This window comes from Scyliorhinus torazame, chromosome 22 (assembly GCF_047496885.1).
Source record: "Scyliorhinus torazame isolate Kashiwa2021f chromosome 22, sScyTor2.1, whole genome shotgun sequence".
Classification (NCBI taxonomy): Eukaryota; Metazoa; Chordata; class Chondrichthyes; order Carcharhiniformes; family Scyliorhinidae; genus Scyliorhinus; species Scyliorhinus torazame.
The window spans coordinates 20,099,228-20,119,000 of record NC_092728.1 but is presented as its reverse complement, the minus strand read 5'-3'; the positions used below and the strand labels follow the sequence as shown (position 1 = coordinate 20,119,000).

Here is a 19,773-nt window from a genome sequence, read left to right as displayed (position 1 = left end):
AATCCCCACCCTCTCCCCGTCTTCCTCAATCCCCACCCTCTCCCCGTCTTCCTCAATCCCCACCCTCTCCCCGTCTCCCTCAATCCCCTCTCCCCGTCTCCCTCAATCCCCACCCTCTCCCCATATCCCTCAATCCTCACCCTCTCCCCGTATCCCTCAATCCCCACCTTCTCCCCGTCTCCCTCAATGCCCTCTCCCTGTCTCCCTCAATCCCCTCTCACCGTATCCCTCAATCCCCTCCCTCTCCCTGTATCCCTCAATCCCCACCCTCTCCCCATATCCCTCAATCCCCACCCTCTCCCCGTATGCCTCAATCCCACCCTCTCCCCGTCTCCCTCAATCTCCACCCTCACCCCATATCCCACAAACTCCACCCTCCCCGTATCCCTCAATCCCCACCCTCTCCCCGTATCCCTCAATCTCCACCCTCTCCCGTATCCCTCAATCCCCACCCTCTCCCCCTATCCCTCAATCCCCACCTTCTCCCCGTATCCCTCAATCCCCACCTTCTCCCCGTCTCCCGCAATCCCACCCACTCCCGTATCCCACAATCCCCCCGTATCCCTCAATCCCTACCGTCTCCGTTTATCCCTCAATCCCCACCTTCTCCCCGTCTCCCTCAATCCCCACCTTCTCCCCATATCCCTCAATCCCCACCCTCTCACCGTAACCCTCAATCTCCACCCTCTTCCCGTATCCCTCAATCCCCAACTCCTTCTCATATCCCTCAATCCCCACTTTCTCCCCGTATCCCTCAATCCCCACCCTCTCCCCGTATCCCTCAATCCCCACCCTCTCCCCGTATCCCTCAATCCCCACTTTCTCCCCGTATCCCTCAATCCCCACCCTCTCCCCGTATCCCTCAATCCCCACCCTCTCCCCGTCTCCCTCAATCCCCACCCTCTCCCCGTATCCCTGAATCCCCTCTCTCTCCCCGTATCCCTCAATCCCCACCCTCTCCCCGTCTCCCTCAATCCCACCCTCTCCCCGTCTCCCTCAATCTCCACCCTCTCCCCGTATCCTCAATCCCCACCCTCTCCCCGTCTCCCTCAATCCCCACCCTCTCCCCGTATCCCTGAATCCCCTCTCTCTCCCCGTATCCCTCAATCCCCACCCTCTCCCCGTCTCCCTCAATCCCACCCTCTCCCCGTCTCCCTCAATCTCCACCCTTTCCCCGTATCCTCAATCCCCACCCTCTCCCCGTCTCCCTCAATCCCCACCCTCTCCCCGTCCCTCTCAATCCCCACCCTCTCCCCATATCCCTCAATCCCCACCCTCTCCCCGTATCCCTCAATCCCCAACTCCTTCCCATATCCCTCAATCCCCACCTTGTCCCCGTATCCCTTAATCCCCACCTCCTTCCTGTATCCCTCAATCCCCAACTTCTCTCCGTATCCCACAATCCCCACCCTCTCCCCGTATCCCTCAATCCCCAACTCCTTCCCATATCCCTAAATCCCTTTGTCCCCGTATCCCTTAATCCCCACCTCCTTCCTGTATCCCTCAATCCCCACCTTTTCCCTGTATCCCACAATCCCCAGCTCCTTCCCGTATCCCTCCATCCCCACCTTCTCCCTACCCCTCAGTCCTGTCCTTCCTTTTCCATATCCAATCTGCGGGTGTGCTTTGACAGCAGTTTGCTCACCATAGCGGCTCAGGGACCGAGTGAAGGTGAAGGAATTTGCGATATTGTAGGCCGAGATCTGCTTGGGGACCAGAGCCACCGCTGACCCGTCCGTGACCTGTGGGACCAAGTAATGCACAAATCAGCCAGGCCTCAACAGACGGATATTCAGCCAGGGGGCCCTGCACCTATCACACCCTCAGGACCACCCGCTACCCCGCCCCCCCAATGTCTCACAGCCAATGGGGGAGTCTATTCTCAGGAAGTGTGGGCACAAGGAAATGCTGCAGCCAATCTATGCACAGCAGGATGCAACAAACAAATGTGACAATTCCCAAGATCGAATGTGTTTGTTTTAAGGCAATGTTGGATGGGGGAATAAATATAGATTCCAAAATACCGAGGAGGCCTCAATCCCCAACCGTGCGGTTTTCTTCCCACTGTGGCCCTGGGATCCACGAGAGAGTACGGATTTACTTTCTCATTACTAAGTTTAGACACTCCGACACTGCGGCGCTCCCTCAGCACTGACCCTCCGACAGTGCGGCGCTCCCTCAGCACTGACCCTCCGACAGTGCGACGCTCCCTCAGCATTGACCCTCCGACAGTGCGGCGCTCCCTCAGCACTGACCCTCCGACAGTGCGGCGCTCCCTCAGCACTGACCCTCCGTCAGTGCGGCGCTCCCTCAGCACTGACCCTCCGACAGTGCGGCGCTCCCTCAGCACTGACCCTACAACAGTGCGGCGCTCCCTCACCACTGACCCTCTGACAGTGCGGCGCTCCCGCAGCCCTGACCCTCTGACAGTGCGGCGCTCCTCAGCACTGACCCTCCGACAGCGCGGCGCTCCCTCAGCACTGACCCTCCGACAGTGCGGCGCTCCCTCAGCACTGACCCTCTGACAGTGCGGCGCTCCCTCAGCACTGACCCTCCGACAGTGCAGCACTCCCTCAGTACTGACCCTCTGACAGTGCGGCGCTCCCTCAGCACTGACCCTCCGACAGTGCGGCGTTCCCTCAGCACTGAGCCTCCGACTGTGCGACGCTCCCTCAGTACTGACCCTCTGACAGTGCGGCGCTCCCTCAGCACTGACCCTCCAACAGTGCGGCGCTCCCTCAGAACTGACCCTCCGACAGTGCGGCGCTCCCTCAGCACTGACCCTCCGACAGTGCGGGGCTCCCTCTCCACTGACCCTCCAACAGTGCGGCGCTCCCTCAGCACTGACCCTCCGACAGTGCGGCGCTCCCTCACTACTGACCCTCTGACAGTGCGGCGTTCCCTCAGCACTGACCCTCCGACAGTGCGGCGTTCCCTCAGCACTGAGCCTCCGACAGTGCGGGGCTCCCACAGCACTGACCTTCCAACAGTGCAGCACTCCCTCAGCACTGAGCCTCCGACAGTGCGGGGCTCCCTCAGTCTCGACACTGGAGGAGTGCAGGGGGGGGGGGGGGAGAGGGGGCTGGCCTCTCTTGGATCCCCCTGCTCTCAAAGGCAAATCATTGCTCGCATCTGCTGTCTCTCGTGTGACTGAAGTGAGAATCCATTTCCCAAATCACAAACTAGATTGATGGGACCTTCATTGACTCAGTGTTACCATGGAATACAGGACAAAAGGCAGGGTGTTTAGAGATAATTCTCAGATTAGTTGTGATCTCATAGAAGGGCGGTACAGACTTGAGGGGCTGAATGGCTGAATGTTTCTGTGTAACTGGCTCGAGAGGGGCTGACTGGGCCTCCTCCTGTTCCTGTGTAACAGGCTTGAGAGGGGCTGAATGGGCCTCCTCCTGTTTCTGTGTAACAGGCTCGAGAGGGGCTGAATGGATCCCCTCCTGTTCCTGTGTAACAGGCTCGAGAGGGGCTGAATGGCCTCCTCCTGTTCCTGTGTAACAGGCTCGAGAGGGGCTGAATGGCCTCCTCCTGTTCCTGTGTAACAGGCTCAAGAGGGGCTGAATGGGCCTCCTCCTGTTCCTGTGTAACAGGCTCAAGAGGGGCTGAATGGGCCTCCTCCTGTTCCTGTGTAACAGGCTCGAGAGGGGCTGAATGGCCTCCTCCTGTTCCTGTGTAACAGGCTCAAGAGGGGCTGAATGGCCTCCTCCTGTTCCTGTGTAACAGGCTCGAGAAGGGCTGAATGGCCTCCTCCTGTTCCTGTGTAACAGGCTCGAGAGGGGCTGAATGGGCCTCCTCCTGTTCCTGTGTAACAGGCTCAAGAGGGGCTGAATGGCCTCATCCTGTTCCTGTGTAACAGGCTCGAGAGGGGCTGAATGGGTCTCCTCCTGTTCCTGTGTAACAGGCTCGAGAGGGGCTGAATGGCCTCCTCCTGTTCCTGTGTAACAGGCTTGAGAGGGGCTGAATGGGTCTCCTCCTGTTCCTGTGTAACAGGCTCGAGAGGGGCTGAATGGGCCTCCTCCTGTTCCTGTGTAACAGGCTTGAGAGGGGCTGAATGGGCCTCCTCCTGTTCCTGTGTAACAGGCTCGAGAGGGGCTGAATGGGGCCACCTCCTGTTCCTGTGTAACTGGCTCGAGAAGGCACTCCTCCTGTTGGACGCACCTGGTAATGTGACAACGTGTTCAGTCGCTTCCAGTCGTATTCGATCTTGGTCGTGACATCCTCGTCCTGGAGGATGAGGCGGGTTCCTCGACTCTGCCTCCACTCTGCTCAAGCAGAAAGACAGAACATTAAACAATCGGCAGTCAACACCACAACCCCTTCAGCAAACGGTCAACTCGAAGCAGCGTCCTCCATTCTCATAGCCCGCCAGGAAACTGCGCCCTCGCCCAAGTGGGCATTCCCAGATATACCTTGTCCACAGGGTGTGACTCTGTGTGTGTGTGTGTGTGCGCGGGTGTGTGTACGAGTGCTTGTGTGTAAGTGTGTGTGTGTGTGAGTGAGTATGTTTGTATGCACGTTTGGATGTGAAGAGTGAAGGTGTATTTGAATGCAAGAGTGCGTATGTGTGTGAGAGTGGGTGTGTGTGTCTGAGAATGTTAGAGTGTGTGTTTTTATGTGAGTGTGTGTGTATGTGTATGAGGGTATGTATGAATGAGATGAGAGTGTGTGTATGTGTGAGAGTGAATGCTGTGCCTCAGTGAGCTTCTGTGCCTGTGAGTGTGTGTGTGTGTGTGTGTGTGTGAATGAGTCTCTGTCTGTTGTTATGGGCGAGGCATTTTCAGAACCCCAAAATGTATCATGGAGTTCAACCAACCTCTCCCTTTAATGGATTTGTTGCTTTTCCGAACACACGGCTTTTTCCCTAGGTGTGGTATAACAATTATGGACACGTAGGTTTTTAAACACAAAACACTGTTTATTCCATAAACTCAATTTAACATCTTAAATAAACAGTGGATCTCTTAACACCCCTTACTTCAAAGATAATATTGCAACAGTAAATAACTCCTTAAAATGTTCCTTCAAACTTCCAAGAGACTGAACCCCTTGAAACAAAATCACATCAGGTTAAAGGATATATATATTTTCTGTAGTATGGCAGAGACACATTAGCTTGGTTGACTTCAGCTCCAGCACCTTGCTTTCTTCCTGCAGCTCTCTGGAAACACACAGACACACCCAAGCTGCTTTCTCAAACCTGGCTTTCTCCCTTCAAGCAGATCACAGCAAACCAGAACTTCTCAAGCTGCTGTCTCAAACTGGCTTTCTCCTTTTAAACTGCTCTCAGCAAAACTAGCCAGGCACTTTTCAAACTGCAAAACCAAACTGCAAAATGGCTGAACTGAGCTGAGCTCCACCCACTCTATGACATCACTGTTTTCTTAAAGGTACATTGCTTAAACATCCAGTTCTTAAAGGCACTCTCGCATGACACTGTGTAAGTATGTGAGTGAGTGTGTGTGCGTGTGTGTCTGTGAGAGTATATATGTGTAAGTGTGTGAGAGTATGTGTGTTTATGTGTGTGTTAGTGTGTTTATGAGTATGTCACAGTATGTGTGAGAGTGTGTATGTGTGCAATTGTGAGCGTGCGTGTGCATGAGTGTGAGTGCAAGTGTGTGTGCGTGTGTATGAGTGAGTGTGTGTGAATGAACATGAGTGAGTGTGTGTGTGCACGCGTATTAGTGTGTGTGAGCATGTGACTGAGTGCGACTGTGTGTGACAGTGTGTGTGAGTGTGAGAGTGTGTGTGTGTGTGAATGTTTGTGTATGTGTGCGTGTGTGTGTGAGTAAGTGAGTGAGTGTGCGAGTGAGTGTGTGTGTGTATGTGTGAGTTTGTGTGTGGCAGAGAGTGTGTGTGAGTGTCTGTGTATGTGTGTGCCAATATGAGTATATGTGTGTGTACATGAGTGTGTGTGTGTGCATGAGAGTGTGTGAGTGTGTGTGTGTGTGCGCATGCGTGTGGCAGAGTGTGTGACAGTGTGTGAGCATGTGTGTGTGTATGTATGTAAGAGTTTGTATGTGAGTGTGTGTGTGAGAGTGTTAGTGTGTGTATGAGTGAGTGAGTGTCTGTGTGTAATAATAATCTTTATTGTCACAAGTAGGCTTGCATTAATACTGCAAATAAGTTACTGTGTGTGCGGGAGTGTTAGTGTGTGTGAGTGTGTCTGAGAGTCTGTGTGAGTGTGTGTGTGTCAGTGTCTGTGTGAGCCTGTGTGTGAGTGTGACTGAGTGTGTGTCAATGTGAGTATATGTGTGTGTGTACGCGAGTGTGAGTGAAAATCCCCCACATTCCGGCGCCTGTTCGGGTACACAGAGGGAGAATTCAGAATGTCCAATTCACCTAACAAGCACATCTTTCGGGACTTGTGGGAGGAAACCGGAGCACCCGGAGGAAATTCACACAGACACGGGGAGAACGTGCAGACTCCGCACAGACAGTGACCCAGCGGGGAATCGAACCCGAGACCTCGGCGCCTTGAGGCAGCTGTGCTAACCACTGTGCCACCGTGCTGCCTCTGAAGCAACAGTATTAACCACTGTGCTACCGTGCCACCCATGAGTGTGTGACAGAGTGTGAGAGTGAGTGAGTGTGTGTGTGTGTATGAGTGTGTGTGTCTGTTTGTGTGCGGTGGTGTTAGTGTTTGTGCGAGAGTGTTAGTGTGAGTGTGTGAGTGTGTATGTGTGTGACTGTATGTGGAGTCTATGCGAGTGTGTGTGAGAGTGTGTGTGGGTGTGTCTGAGAGTGTGTGTGAGTGCCTGTGTGAGTGAGTGTATGAGTGTCTGTAAGTGTGTGTGTGTGTGTGCCAGTGTTAGTGTGTGTGTGTGAGTGTGAATGTGGAGCGTGTTTGGGAGTCTGTGTGTGAGTGAGTTTGTTTCTGTAAGAGTGTGTGTGTGTGAGAGTGTGCATGAAAGTGTATGAGAGTATGTGTGTGTGTGCGAGTGTGACTGTGTATGAGTCTGTGTGAGTGTGTCTGAGAGTGTGTGCGTAAGTGTCTGTGTGAGCATGTGTGTGAGTGTAACTGCGTGTGTATTTGTGTGTGTGTGAATGAGTGTGTGTCAATGTGAGTATATGTGTGTGTGTGTGAATGTGAGTATGTGTGTGAATGAGTGTGTGTCAATGTGAGTATGTGTGTGTGTGTGTGTCAATGTGAGTATGTGTGTGTGTGTGAGTGTGTGTCAATGTGAGTATGTGTGTGTGTGTGAGTGTGTGTGCCTAAAGCAGCTGAAATCTGTTTGATGCCAGGACCCCACGTACCTAGATCCATGTCCTCTGCTTTGGGACGCTGGGAGTAGGGAACCCCTTTGTAGATGGCATCAAGCAGCTTGTCCTTGACCTGGGTGATGGTGTCGCAGTTCAGCACCTTGACAGGAATCTGAGTCGAATTCTCGTTCTCATTCTCAGGGCAGACACAGGTCAGGGTCTACAGAAACACAGGGGAACAGTAAGGCACAAACTAAACCCGGCGATTCCCCCACGGCTTTCGCCGGCTTTCTGCACATCCCAAAGCCCGAGGAGACGAAGACAGATGGAATCTTAAATTTGAAAAAACATTTCCAACGAAGGGGCAGGTTTAGCGTGGCCAATCCACGTGGGGGTGAGACGCATCCAGACACGGGGAGAATGTGCAAACTCCCAAGGGGCCGGGATCGAACCCAAGTCCTCAACACCGTGAGGCAGCAGTGCTAACCACTGCACCACCGTGTCGCCCTGACATAATCTTGCATTGAAGGCCAGATCATACAGGAGAAAACTTAGGGAACATTTCTTCACAGAAGTGTGGAGGCTCCCTGCAAGAGTGTACATGTTTGCACAATTAATCATTTAAAAGCTCGGCAAGGGTATTCTTGGAGTATAGCATTCCCCCAGATTGAAGCGAGCGGATGGAGTAAAGATATATTCTAGCCAGGAGCCCATTGAATGGCAGAACAGACTCGAGAGGGGCTGAATGGCCTCCTCCTGTTCCTGGGTAACAAACTCGAGAGGGGCTGAATGGGCCTCCTCCTATCCCTCTGTAACAGGCTCGAGAGGGGCTGAATGGCCTCCTCCTGTTCCTGGGTAACAAACTCGAGAGGGGCTGAATGGGCCTCCTCCTATCCCTCTGTAACAGGCTCGAGAGGGGCTGAATGGGCCTCCTCCTGTTCCTGCGTAACAGGCTCGAGAGGGGTTGAATGGGCCTCCTCCTGTTCCAGTATAACAGGCTCGAGAGGGGCTGAATGGGGCCTCCTCCTGTTCCCGTGTAACAGGCTCGAGAGGGGCTGAATGGGGCCTCCTCCGTTCCTGCGCTTACAAGGGAGGCTTTGGAAAGACTCACCAGCATTTTGTAGTCGATCTGCTGACGGATCAGCTTGTCCTCACTGAGTGAATATCGCGCCTCCCCGGTGATGGAATCAATTGGCCCCTTCTCCATCTGTTGTTTGATGGCGCAGTACAGCATAAAGAGTGGCTCCCCCACGCACTCCTACATCAGGAAATGGGGAGACGAAACAAGAACATCAGTCAAACCTCCACTGGAGTACCGTGTCCAACTTCCGGGGCCCCACACATTAGGAAGGATGTTGAGGCCTCGTGGAGATGGTGCAGAGGGAGATTTACCCAGAATGCTTCTGAGGGATGAGGGGGGACTTCAGTTCATGTAGAGACAGAGACTGGGAGAAGCTGGGATTGTTCTCTTTGGAGCAGAGAAGGTTAAAGGGGAGATTTAATCGAGGCGTTCACAATCACGAGGGAATTTTGATCGAGCGAATGAGGAGAAATAGTTACTGAAGGGGAGTGAGTTAGGGAATTGGCGAAAGGAGCGACGGAGACACGGGGAGAAACTTTCTCACTCAGCGAGTGGTTAGGATCTGCCTGAGAGTGGGGAGGAGGCAGGCTCAATCGAGGCTTTCCAAACGGGGAATCGGATCCTAATCTGAGACGGGAGAATGGTCTGGGGCGGTGTGGCCGCGAGGTGCGCAGCAGGATCAACAGGCGCAGCGGAGAACTAGACACGGTCCTCGGGATGAGACTGGAGCCGAAGGACCGGGAAAAGGAACAGGTGAGATCCCAAGTCAGACGTGGACTGCTATCATTGCGGGAGAGTCTGCCCCCAGGAGAATTTGTGTTTCCGAGGCAGCCAAAGGGGGCACATTCATGCGCTAGGAAAAGCGTGTCAATTCTGATGAATGTAGGAATTTCAGAGATATATTTTATTATATCAATTACAGAAATAGGGCGATTGGAATTTTGCTTATAGAAAGGTTCCCCGGGGAATAGATAAAGAGAGACATTGTGTTTAACCTTAGTCAGATGGTCATAACTGAGTTGGGGATATAGAGCTGATGTAGTTAATGGGAGGAGCCAGGGGCTGAAGCAGTCAGGTGTGGAGTTTTCAGTTTTAGTTTTTTGGCTGGTAGGGGAGCTGAGAAGCAGTTTCTGAAGAAATAGAGCCGGAGATTCGGCATTGCCCTGACAGGGTGTCAGGTCTCTCTCATAAAGCAGTCTCAAAAGATCTCTATGTAATGTTTGCCAAGTAATCCTGTGTTTGCTACCTCTAGTTAAAAGTGGATTGTGACCTAAGATGGGTTCTGCTTGTTTGGAGAAAAAAGGATAGCAGTTAGGAGTTGACAGGTTTCAGGTTATTGTTAAGCATTGTTCAACGGGTAACTATTTCTTGAAAAATGTTAAAGTTATTTTAATCCTGTGTTGTTTTAATATACCTTAACCCTATGTGTGCGTAGGATCGCTGTCTTACAAAATTAAGTTAAATATTGGGGTTTCTGCCGGGTAGCCTAGCAACTGTTGGGGTCTGGTCTGGGATCGTAATACAATGCAAAAAACAACAGCAGCAGCAGCAGTCCACAGCCCCACTGAACATAGTGGAGGGGAGCTCTGAGGACGAGCATGCAGTGGAGGAGAGCTCTGAGGACGAGCATGCAATGTGCAGTCCCGTTGAATAAGACGACCCAAATTGTCATCAGAGTTAGCGGCAAACCCCTCAAAACGGAAGTGGACACTGGGGCTTCGGTGACTGGGGTAGGAGAGCAGATCTTCAAATATATTTGTGTGGAAACTCGCCCTTTAAGTTTGAAGAGTGCGGGGGCCCCCCGCAAACCACGTTCATATGTTTTGGTCCTGTCCAAAGCTAGAGGATTACTGGAAGGAGGTGTTTAGGGTAATCTCTAAAGTGGTGCACGTGAAACTGGACCCTGGCCCCCGGGGAGGCCATATTCGGGGTGTCGGACCAGCCAGGGATGGAAACGGTTGTGGAGGCAGATGTTGTAGCCTTCGCCTCGTTGATCGCCCAAAGGTGGATCCTATTAGGCTGGAGATCAACCTCTCCACCCTGTGCCCTGGCGTGGCGGGGGGACCTGCTGGAATTCGTAACGCTTGAGAAGGTCAAATTGGAACTGAGGGGAAGGATGGAGGGGTTCTGCAATTCATGGGCGTTATTCATGATGCACTTTCGAGAATTGGATCACATCGAAAATTAGGGGGGTTGGGGGCTGGGAGGGTCGGGGGGGGGGGGGGGGGAGGGACTGTATGTGTTAATGGTGACTATGGGTGATTCCTGATTCCTTTTTGTCATTTGTTTATGTTAACATGCGGGCTAATGTTTGGGGGTTTGGTGGGAGGATGGGATCGTTGTTATTGATATAGGGATTGACATTACATTCATTACTGATTATTGTTGGGCGTAAATTTGGGAGAAAATGTGAAAAAGGAGGAGAAAAAAATTATTTATTAAAGGAAAGTTTGAAGAGTGTGATAGCCAAGTTTCCACAGACACCATGGAGACTTTGAAGGTCCTCGTAACCATCAACACACCCTGGGGCATACAAAGGGCAGGAGGCCAATCTGTCCTTGGTTGTCGTGGAGGGGCACAGACCCAGCCTGCTGGGAAGAGACTGGTGACAGAAGATTGGACTCAATTGGCTGGAAATCTTCAAAATATCCAGCGTGGTCCTCCAGGACGTTCTGAGGAGGTATGAGGATGTTTTTCACAAGGAGCTGGGCTGGGTCAAAGTTTTCAAAGCCAAAATCTGTGTCAATTTGGATTCAGCGCCCACGTTCCTCAGCGACAGACCAGCGCCATACGCATTGCATCAGAAGGTTGTGTCATTGCAGTATCCCTTCAAAAATGTTTTGTCTTATCACATGGCTTCAGTGATGGGCAATGTGGGCAGCACGGTAGCAATGTGGATAGCACAATTGCTTCACAGCTCCAGGGTCCCAGGTTCGATTCCGGCTTGGGTCACTGTCTGTGCGGAGTCTGCACATCCTCCCCGTGTCTGCGTGGGTTTCCTCCGGGTGCTCCGGTTTCCTCCCACAGTCCAAAGATGTGCAGGTTAGGTGGACTGGCAATGATAAATTGCCCTTAGTGTTCCAAATTGCCCTTAATGTTGGGTGGGGTTACTGAGTTATGGGGGTAGGGTGGAAGTGTTGACCTTGGGTAAGGTGCTCTTTCCAAGAGCCGGCGCAGACCCGATGGGCCAAATGGCCTCCTTCTGCACTGTAAATTCTATGAAATATCTATGTCATTGTGTGGGTGGAGCTGGTCTGTGGCTCTGAGTTTTTACTTTCACTTTGAGTTTGACCTGGTTTTTGTATTGCACAGGTTGGAAAGACGTGTCTCTCTATCTTCAGTTTAAAAGCTGTTTCCAGATTACTTGATAACTTAAAAGTGCGAACTGTTTTCTGGAAGGATTTCAAACCTGCGGTTCTGGAAAGGAAACAGGTGTATCCATAGCAAGTCTTAAAGATAAAAAAAAGTCTTAAAGAGTACCATGTGTTGGGCCACACCTTTGAAAAGGGGGTTAATGCGATCTTGTTATTAAATTGGAACAGTTAAAGGGGGATTCATTAAGGGTGATACATAGATTCCTGTAGCTGTGTGTGGTATTTATGTTTGTAGTTGATAAAAAGGCTTACTGTGTGTGTTTATAAAAATGTTAACTACATTTCTGGAATGAAGCTTGTTTTTAATTAAAAGTGCTTAAGGCCTCTGTTGAATAACATCGGAAAGGCAGGTCCTTGTGCTCATCGTCACTATAATTGATAAACAGTTGTAAGTGAGGTGAACCCCATGATATGGTTTATTGGATAAGCACATGGATGATAATGGCATAGTGTAGGTTAGATGGCTTTTGTTTCGGTGCAACATCGTGGGCCGAAGGGCCTGTACTGCGCTGTATCGTTTTATGCTCTATATACTTGGGAGTTTTCCAAGCCCTGGCCCACAACATTTGATCAGAAGGAAGAAGAGGAAGCAAAGAGGTGACACGGAGGGAGGGGGATGAATTGCAGTGCGAGAGGAGGCTCCTACCTTCAGGAATCGGTACAGCAGGAATGTGAACCAGTTTGTCAACATCTTCTCAGCCACTGATTCTGTCCTGGAACAAATAGAACGCAGAAGGGTGAGGAACACAGACGTCACCATGGAGAATTCTGGAAGAGTCTGACAGGGTCGGTGTGAAGAGAACATTTCCGTTTCAATGGAAAGCTCCCTCCTCTCCGATTGATGAGGTCATCAGTTCAGGTCCAAGCGCAGGATTTGAGCACATTAAACATAATACTGAAGGAGCGCCGCACTGTGGGAGGGTCAGTGCTGAGGGAGCACCGCACTGTGGGAGGGTCAGTACTGACGGAGCGCCACACTGTGGGAGGGTCAGTGCTGAGGGAGCGCTGCACAGTGGGAGGGTCAGTGCTGAGGGAGCACCGCACTGTGGGAGGGTCAGTGCTGAGGGAGCACCGCACTGTGGGAGGGTCAGTGCTGAGGGAGCGCCGCACTGTGGGAGGGTCAGTGCTGAGGGAGCGCCGCACTGTGGGAGGGTCAGTGCTGAGGGAGCACTGCACTGTGGGAGGGTCAGTACTGAGGGAGAGTCGCACGGTGGGTGGGTCAGTACTGAGGGAGCATCACACTGTGGGTGGGTCAGTACTGAGGGAGCGTCACACAGTGGGAGGGTCAGTGCTGAGTGAGCGCCGCACTGTGGGAGGGTCAGTACTGAGGGAGCGCCGCACTGTGGGAGGGTCAGTGCTGAGGGAGTGCCGCACTGTGGGAGGGTCTGTACTGAGGGAGCGCCGCACTGTCAGAGGGTCAGTGCTGAGGGAGCGCCGCACTGTCGGAGGTCAGTACTGAGGGAGCGCCGCACTGTCGGAGGTCAGTACTGAGGGAGCGCCGCACTGTGGGAGGGTCTGTACTGAGGGAGCGCCGCACTGTCGGAGGTCAGTACTGAGGGAGCGCCGCACTGTCGGAGGGTCAGTGCTGAGGAGCGCCGCACTGTGGGAGGGTCAGTGCTGAGGGAGTGCCGCACTGTCAGCGGGTCAGTGCTGAGGGAGCGCCGCACTGTCGGAGGTCAGTACTGAGGGAGCGCCGCACTGTCGGAGGTCAGTACTGAGGGAGCGCCGCACTGTGGGAGGGTCTGTACTGAGGGAGCGCCGCACTGTCGGAGGGTCAGTGCTGAGGGAGCACCGCACTGTGGGAGGGTCTGTACTGAGGGAGCGCCGCACTGTCAGAGGGTCAGTGCTGAGGAAGTGCCGCACTGTCGGAGGTCAGTACTGAGGGAGCGCCGCACTGTCGGAGGTCAGTACTGAGGGAGCGCCGCACTGTCGGAGGGTCAGTGCTGAGGAGCGCCGCACTGTCGGAGGGTCAGTGCTGAGGGACTGCCGCACTGTCGGAGGGTCAGTGCTGAGGGAGCGCCGCACTGTCGGAGGTCAGTACTGAGGGAGCGCCGCACTGTCGGAGGGTCAGTGCTGAGGGAGCGCCGCATTGTCGGAGGGTCAGTGCTGAGGGAGCGCCGCACTGTCGGAGGGTCAGTGCTGAGAGAACGCCGCACTGTCGGAGGGTCAGTGCTGAGGGAGCGCTGCACTGTCGGAGGGTCAGTGCTGAGGGAGCGCCGCACTATCGGAGGGTCAGTGCTGAGGGAGCGCCGCACTGTGGGAGGGTCAGTGCTGAGGTTGCGACACACTGTCAGAGGGTCAGTGCTGAGGGAGCGCCGCACTGTCGGAGGGTCAATGCTGAGGGGGTGCGCACTGCCGGAGGGTCAGTGCTGAGGGAGTACCGCACTGTCGGAGGGTCAGTGCTGAGGGAGCGCCGCACTGTCGGAGGGTCAATGCTGAGGGGGTGCCGCACTGTCGGAGGGTCAGTGCTGGGGGAGCGCCGCACTGTCGGAGGATCAGTGCTGAGGGAGCGCCGCACTGTCAGAGGGTCAGTGCTGAGGGAGCGCCGCACTGTCAGAGAGTCAGTGCTGAGGGAGCGCTGCACTGTCGGAGGGTCAGTGCTGAGGGAGCGCCGCACTGTCGGAGGGTCAGTGCTGAGGGAGCACCGCACTGTGGGAGGGTCAGTGCTGAGGGAGCGCCACACTGTTGGAGGGCCAGTATTGAGACAACGCCGCAATGTTGGAGGGTTGAGATGCTAAATTCGTAACCCCCCCCACCCCACCCCGACCAGTGTGACGACTGAGGTGAAAACGATGCTCAGAGGCCTCACAAACACTGGAAGCCAGCCTGACCTCCGCAGCAGCAGCTTGGGATGATTCTTGTTCTCCAGGTTCTTCTCGATCAGGTCGGAGAGCAGCTGCTTGAGCACCACGGTGGCGTACTGCATCTTCCCCTGGAGCGCCGTCATCACCAGCGAGGCCACGTTGCCCCGGTCGCGCATCGAGAAACTGCGCTGGGCCTCCAGCGTGCGCACGAACGTCAGGAGGAAAACCTTGTTGTTCAGCAGCTGCCCAAAGATCCTGAGGGCCTTCTCCACGTTAGCCGGAGCCTGCGGCAATGGGGCGGGCGGGGGGGGGGGGGTGGAGGGGGAGAGAGAGAGGAAGGCAGCTAAGTCAGCAGAACCGTCCAGTTAAAATACCCCTTGGAAGTTTCAAGCCTCACCCTCACCCAATTGTCTAGTGTTCCATTCCTCAGGTGGCCAGTCCCACTACAGTGTGTGGTAGTCGGTATTACGGTACCCTGTAATGCTGTAAGACCATTGGTGTAGGAGGTACAGTTTTCATTGGTTAAGCCTGCCTGCTGGTTCCGCCCAGTAAGGCGGAGTATAAGAGCCCGTGTCTCCCCAGCAGCTGCATTCTGTACCTGCGCTGCTGGGGGAAACATCTCGTGTAATAAAGCCTTCAATTGTCTCCAATCTCGCTTCTGGAGTTATTGATCGAGCATCAATTTATTACACTAGATTTTGAAGAATAGAGCTCCGAATCAAGCCTGAGTGTCTGCAACTCAGCCCCCACGCGACAAACTCAGCGGCAACCTTCAAGCACTGGCTGGCGTGTTTTAATGGATATCTCAGGACAGCCACAATTACACCCACGGAGGACCAGAAAATGCAAGTTCTGCACTCGAGGGTGAGCCCAGAGGTCTACACTCTCATCGAGGACGCGGACGATTTCGAGGCCACAATGAATCTGCTGAAAGGACACTATATTCGCCCTGTAAACCAGGTCTACGCCCGACATCTACTAGCGACGAGGCAACAAATCCGTGGGGAATCGCTGGAAGAGTTCTACCGTGCACTCCTGGTGTTGGGGAGGAATTGTGACTGCCCGCAAGTTTCTGCCAGCGACCACACAGAACTTTTGATCCGGGGCTCATTTGTTGCAGGTATGCTGTCCTCCCAAATCCGCCAGTGATTGCTGGAGAAAGAGACACTAGGCCTCAAAGAGTCACGGGCCCTTGCTAGCTCCCTGGATGTGGCTTCCCGAAACGCCCGCGCTTACGTCCCCGACCGCGCGGCAGCCCCTTGGGCAGCGTGGAACCCCCCCCCGCGACTGACTCCGATGCATCCCCCATCCCCCCACAAGCTTGTGCTACGAGACTGCCAGGCAACCCCGGGGGGCCCCGCTGTAATTTTTGCGGCAAGCCAAGCACCCCCGACAGCACTGTCTGGCCCGCTCATCCCTCTGCAAAGGATGCGGCAAAAAGGGCCACTTTGTGGCGGTATGTCAGGCCCGGGCGGTCGCTGCGGTCTCGGGACGAATTGGGACCGCCACCACGACCCTCTCCATGGGCCACGTGCGGCCAACGGGTGCCGCCATCTTCCTCCATCAGGGCCACGTGTGGCGTCCGGGCGCCCGCCATCTTGTCTCTCGGACACCACGTGTGATGGATGAGCGCCGCCATCTTGTGCACCCCCAGCTATGTGTGACCAGTGGGCGCCGCCATCTTGGCTGGACTCTCAGGACCCCGACTCAGATGACCACACACCGCCCGAGGAGAACATCCAACTTCTGCCACGACTAGCCTCGGTGACCCTGGACCAGTCTCGGCCCCGAACACTCTCGACTGAAACGACGACCGTGCTCATCAATGGGCATGAAACATCCTGTCTGATTGGTTCTGGGAGCACAGAGAGCTTCATACACCCCAACACGGTAAGGTGTTGATCTCTCCCCGTTCACCCAGTTAACCAAAAAATCTCCCTGGCCTCCGGGTCTCATTCAGTGGAGATCAAGGGGTTCTGAATAGCGAACATCACGGTCCAGGGCAGGGAGTTTAAAAATTACCTGCTCCACGTCCTTCCCCACCTCTGCGCTGCTACACTCCTAGGGTTAGATTTTCAATGCAACTTCCAAAGCTTAACTGTTAAACTCGACGGCCCTATACCCTCACTCACTGTCTGCAGCCTCGCGACCCTCACGGTCGATCCGCCTTCCCTGTTTGCGAACCTCACCCTGGATTGCAAACCCGTCGCCACCAGGAGCAGACGGTACAGTGCCCAGGACCGGACCTTTATTAGGTCGGAGGTCCAGCGATTACTGAGGGAAGGTGTCATTGAGGCTAGCAACAGTCCCTGAAGAGCTCAAGTAGTGGTTGTAAAGACCAGGGATAGTCATCGATTATAGCTAGACCATCAACAGGGATACGCAGCTTGACGCGTACCCTCTCCCCCGCATATCTGATCTGGTCACAATCAGATTGCACAATACAAGGTCTTTTCCATGGTGGATCTAAAGTGAGCCTACCACCAGCTCCCCATCCGCCCGAGCGACCGCAAATACACTGATTTCGAAGCAGATGGGCGGCTCTACCACTTCCTAAGGGTTCCCTTCGGTGTCACTAATGGAGTCTCGGTCTTCCAACGGGAGATGGACCGAACGTTTGATAAAAGTTTCCCATGGCAGGTTGATGGAAAAAGTGAAGTCGTGTGGGGTTCAGGGTGTACTAGCTAGATGGATAAAGAACTGGCTGGGCAACAGGAGACAGAGTAGTGGTGGAAGGGAGTGTCTCACAATGGAGAAAGTGGAAGAAATGGTGTTCCACAGGGATCCGTGCTCGGGCAACTGTTGTTTGTGATATACATAAATGATCTGGACGAAGGTATAGGTGGTCTGATTAGCAAGTTTGCAGATGACACTAAGATTGGTGGAGTTGCAGATAGCAAGGGGGACTGTCAGAGAATATAACAGAATATAGATAGATTGGAGAGTTGGGTAGAGAAATGGCAAATGGAGTTCAATCCAGGAAAATGCGAGGTGATGCATTTTGGAAGATCTAATTCAAGAGCGGACTATACGGTCAATGGGGAAAATTGATGTACAGAGAGATCTGGGAGTTCAGGTCCATTGTACCCTGAAGGTGGCAACGCAGGTCGATAGAGTGGTCAAGAAGGCATACAGCATGCTTGCCTTCATCGGACGGGGTATTGAGTACAAGAGTCGGCAGGTCATGTTACAGTTGTATAGGACTTTGGTTAGGCCACATTTGGAATGCTGCGTGCAGTTCTGGTCGCCACATTACCAGAAGGATGTGGATGCTTTAGAGAGGGTGCAGAGGAGGTTCACCAGGATGTTGCCTGGTATGGAGGGTGCTAGCTATGAAGAAAGGTTGAGTAGATTAGGATTGTTTTCGTTGGAAAGACGGAGGTTGAGGGGGGACCTGATTGAGGTCTACAAAATTAAGAGAGGTATGGACAGGGTGGATATCAACAAGCTTTTTCCAAGAGTGGGGGTGTCAATTACAAGGGGTCACGATTTCAAGGTGAGAGGGGGAAAGTTTAATGGAGATGTGCGTGGAAAGATTTTTACGCAGAGGGTGGTGGGTGCCTGGAACGCTTTGCCAGCGGAGGTGGTAGAGGTGGGCACAATAGCATCATTTAAGATGCATCTAGACAGATATATGAACGGGCGGGGAACAGAGGGAAGTAGATCCTTGGAAAATAGGCGACAGGTTTAGATAAAGGATCTGGATCGGCGCAGGCTGGGAGGGGCCGAAGGACCTGTTCCTGTGCTGTAATATTCTTTGTTCTTTGAATGGTTGACCGGTACGGTTTGCGGGGACGTTTCCATACCTCGATAATGTCACCCTCTGCGGCCACGACCAGCAGGACCATGACACCAACCTCAGAAAATTCCTCCATATCGCAAAAAGGATAAATGCGTGTTCAGCACCGACCGTCTAGCCATCCTCGGCTACGTAGTGCATGATGGAGTTATAGGCCCAGACCCTGAACGCATGCGCCCCCACATGGAGTTCCCCCTCCCTCACTGCTCCAAGGCCCTGAAACGCTGCCTGGGATTTTTCTCTTATTATGCCCAGTGGGTCCCAAATATGCGGACAAGGCCCGCCCGCTAATCCAATGCACGGTTTTTCCCCTGTCGACGGAGGCCCGCCAGGCCTTCAGCCGCATCAAAGCTGACATCGCAAAGGCCACGATGTGCGCCATCGATGAGTCCCTCCCCTTCCAGGTCGAGAGCGACGCATCGGATGTAGCTCTGGCAGCCACCCTCAACCAAGCGGGCAGACCCGGGGCCTTCTTCTCACGTACCCTCCATGCTTCAGAAATCCGCCACTCCTCAGTTGAAAAGGAGGCACAAGCAATAGTAGAAACTGTGCGGCATTTGAGGCATTACCTGGCCGGCAGGAGATTCACTCTCCTCACTGACCAACGGTCGGTTGCTTTCATGTTTGATAATGCACAGCGGGGCAAGATAAAGAACGACAAGATCTTACAGTGGAGGATCGAACTCTCCACCTTCAATTATGAGATCTTGTATCGTCCCGGAAAGCTAAACGAGCCTCCTGATGCCCTATCCCGCGGCACATGTGCCAATGCACAAGTGGACCACCTCTGAGCCCTCCACGAGGACCTCTGCCACCCGAGGGTCACTCGATTCTTCCATTTCATTAAAACCCGCAACCTGCCCTACTCTATCGAGGAGGTCAGGAGAGCCACCAGGGACTGCCAAATCTGCGCGGAGTGCAAGCCGCACTTCTACCGGCCAGAGAGGGCGCATCTGATAAAGGCTTCCCGTCCCTTTGAACGCCTCAGTATGGACTTCAAAGGGCCCCTCCCCTCCACCGACCGCAACACGTACTTCCTGAACGTGATTGACGAGTACTCCCGGTTCCCATTCACCATTTGGGGCAGCACGGTAGCATTGTGGACAGCACAATTGCTTCACAGCTCCAGGGTCCCAGGTTCGATTCCGGCTTGGGTCACTGTCTGTGCGGAGTCTGCACATCCTCCCCGCGTGTGCGTGGGTTTCCTCCAGGTGCTCCGGTTTCCTCCCACAGTCCAAAGATGTGCAGGTTAGGTGGATTAGCCAAAATTGCCCTTAGTGTTGGGTGGGGTTACTGGGTTATGGGGATAGGGTGGAGGTGTTGACCTTGGGAAGGGTGCTCTTTCCAAGAGCCGGTGCAGACTCGATGTGCCGAATGGCCTCCTTCTGCACTGTAAATTCTATGTATTCCCTGCCCCGACATGACCGCAGCCACCGTCATAAAAGCCCTCCACAGTATCTTTACGCTGTTTGGTTTCCCCGCTTACATACATAGTGATTGGGG

The 19,773-nt window shown here is 53.8% G+C and overlaps 1 protein-coding gene across 1 annotated transcript in view; it reads right to left on the bottom strand.

The window, feature by feature from the left end:
• plxna3 (plexin A3) overlaps nt 1-19,773 on the bottom strand; it is a 297,717-nt gene that overhangs the window by 27,127 nt on the left and 250,817 nt on the right. Inside the window, exons 22-27 of the mRNA XM_072487943.1 lie at nt 14,499-14,755; nt 12,314-12,380; nt 8,324-8,470; nt 7,267-7,432; nt 4,171-4,274; nt 1,646-1,742 (exon numbers count right to left, since the gene is read on the bottom strand). Coding sequence (XP_072344044.1) covers nt 1,646-1,742; nt 4,171-4,274; nt 7,267-7,432; nt 8,324-8,470; nt 12,314-12,380; nt 14,499-14,755 — 838 coding nt within the window. The remainder of the gene's footprint in view (nt 1-1,645; nt 1,743-4,170; nt 4,275-7,266; nt 7,433-8,323; nt 8,471-12,313; nt 12,381-14,498; nt 14,756-19,773) is intronic.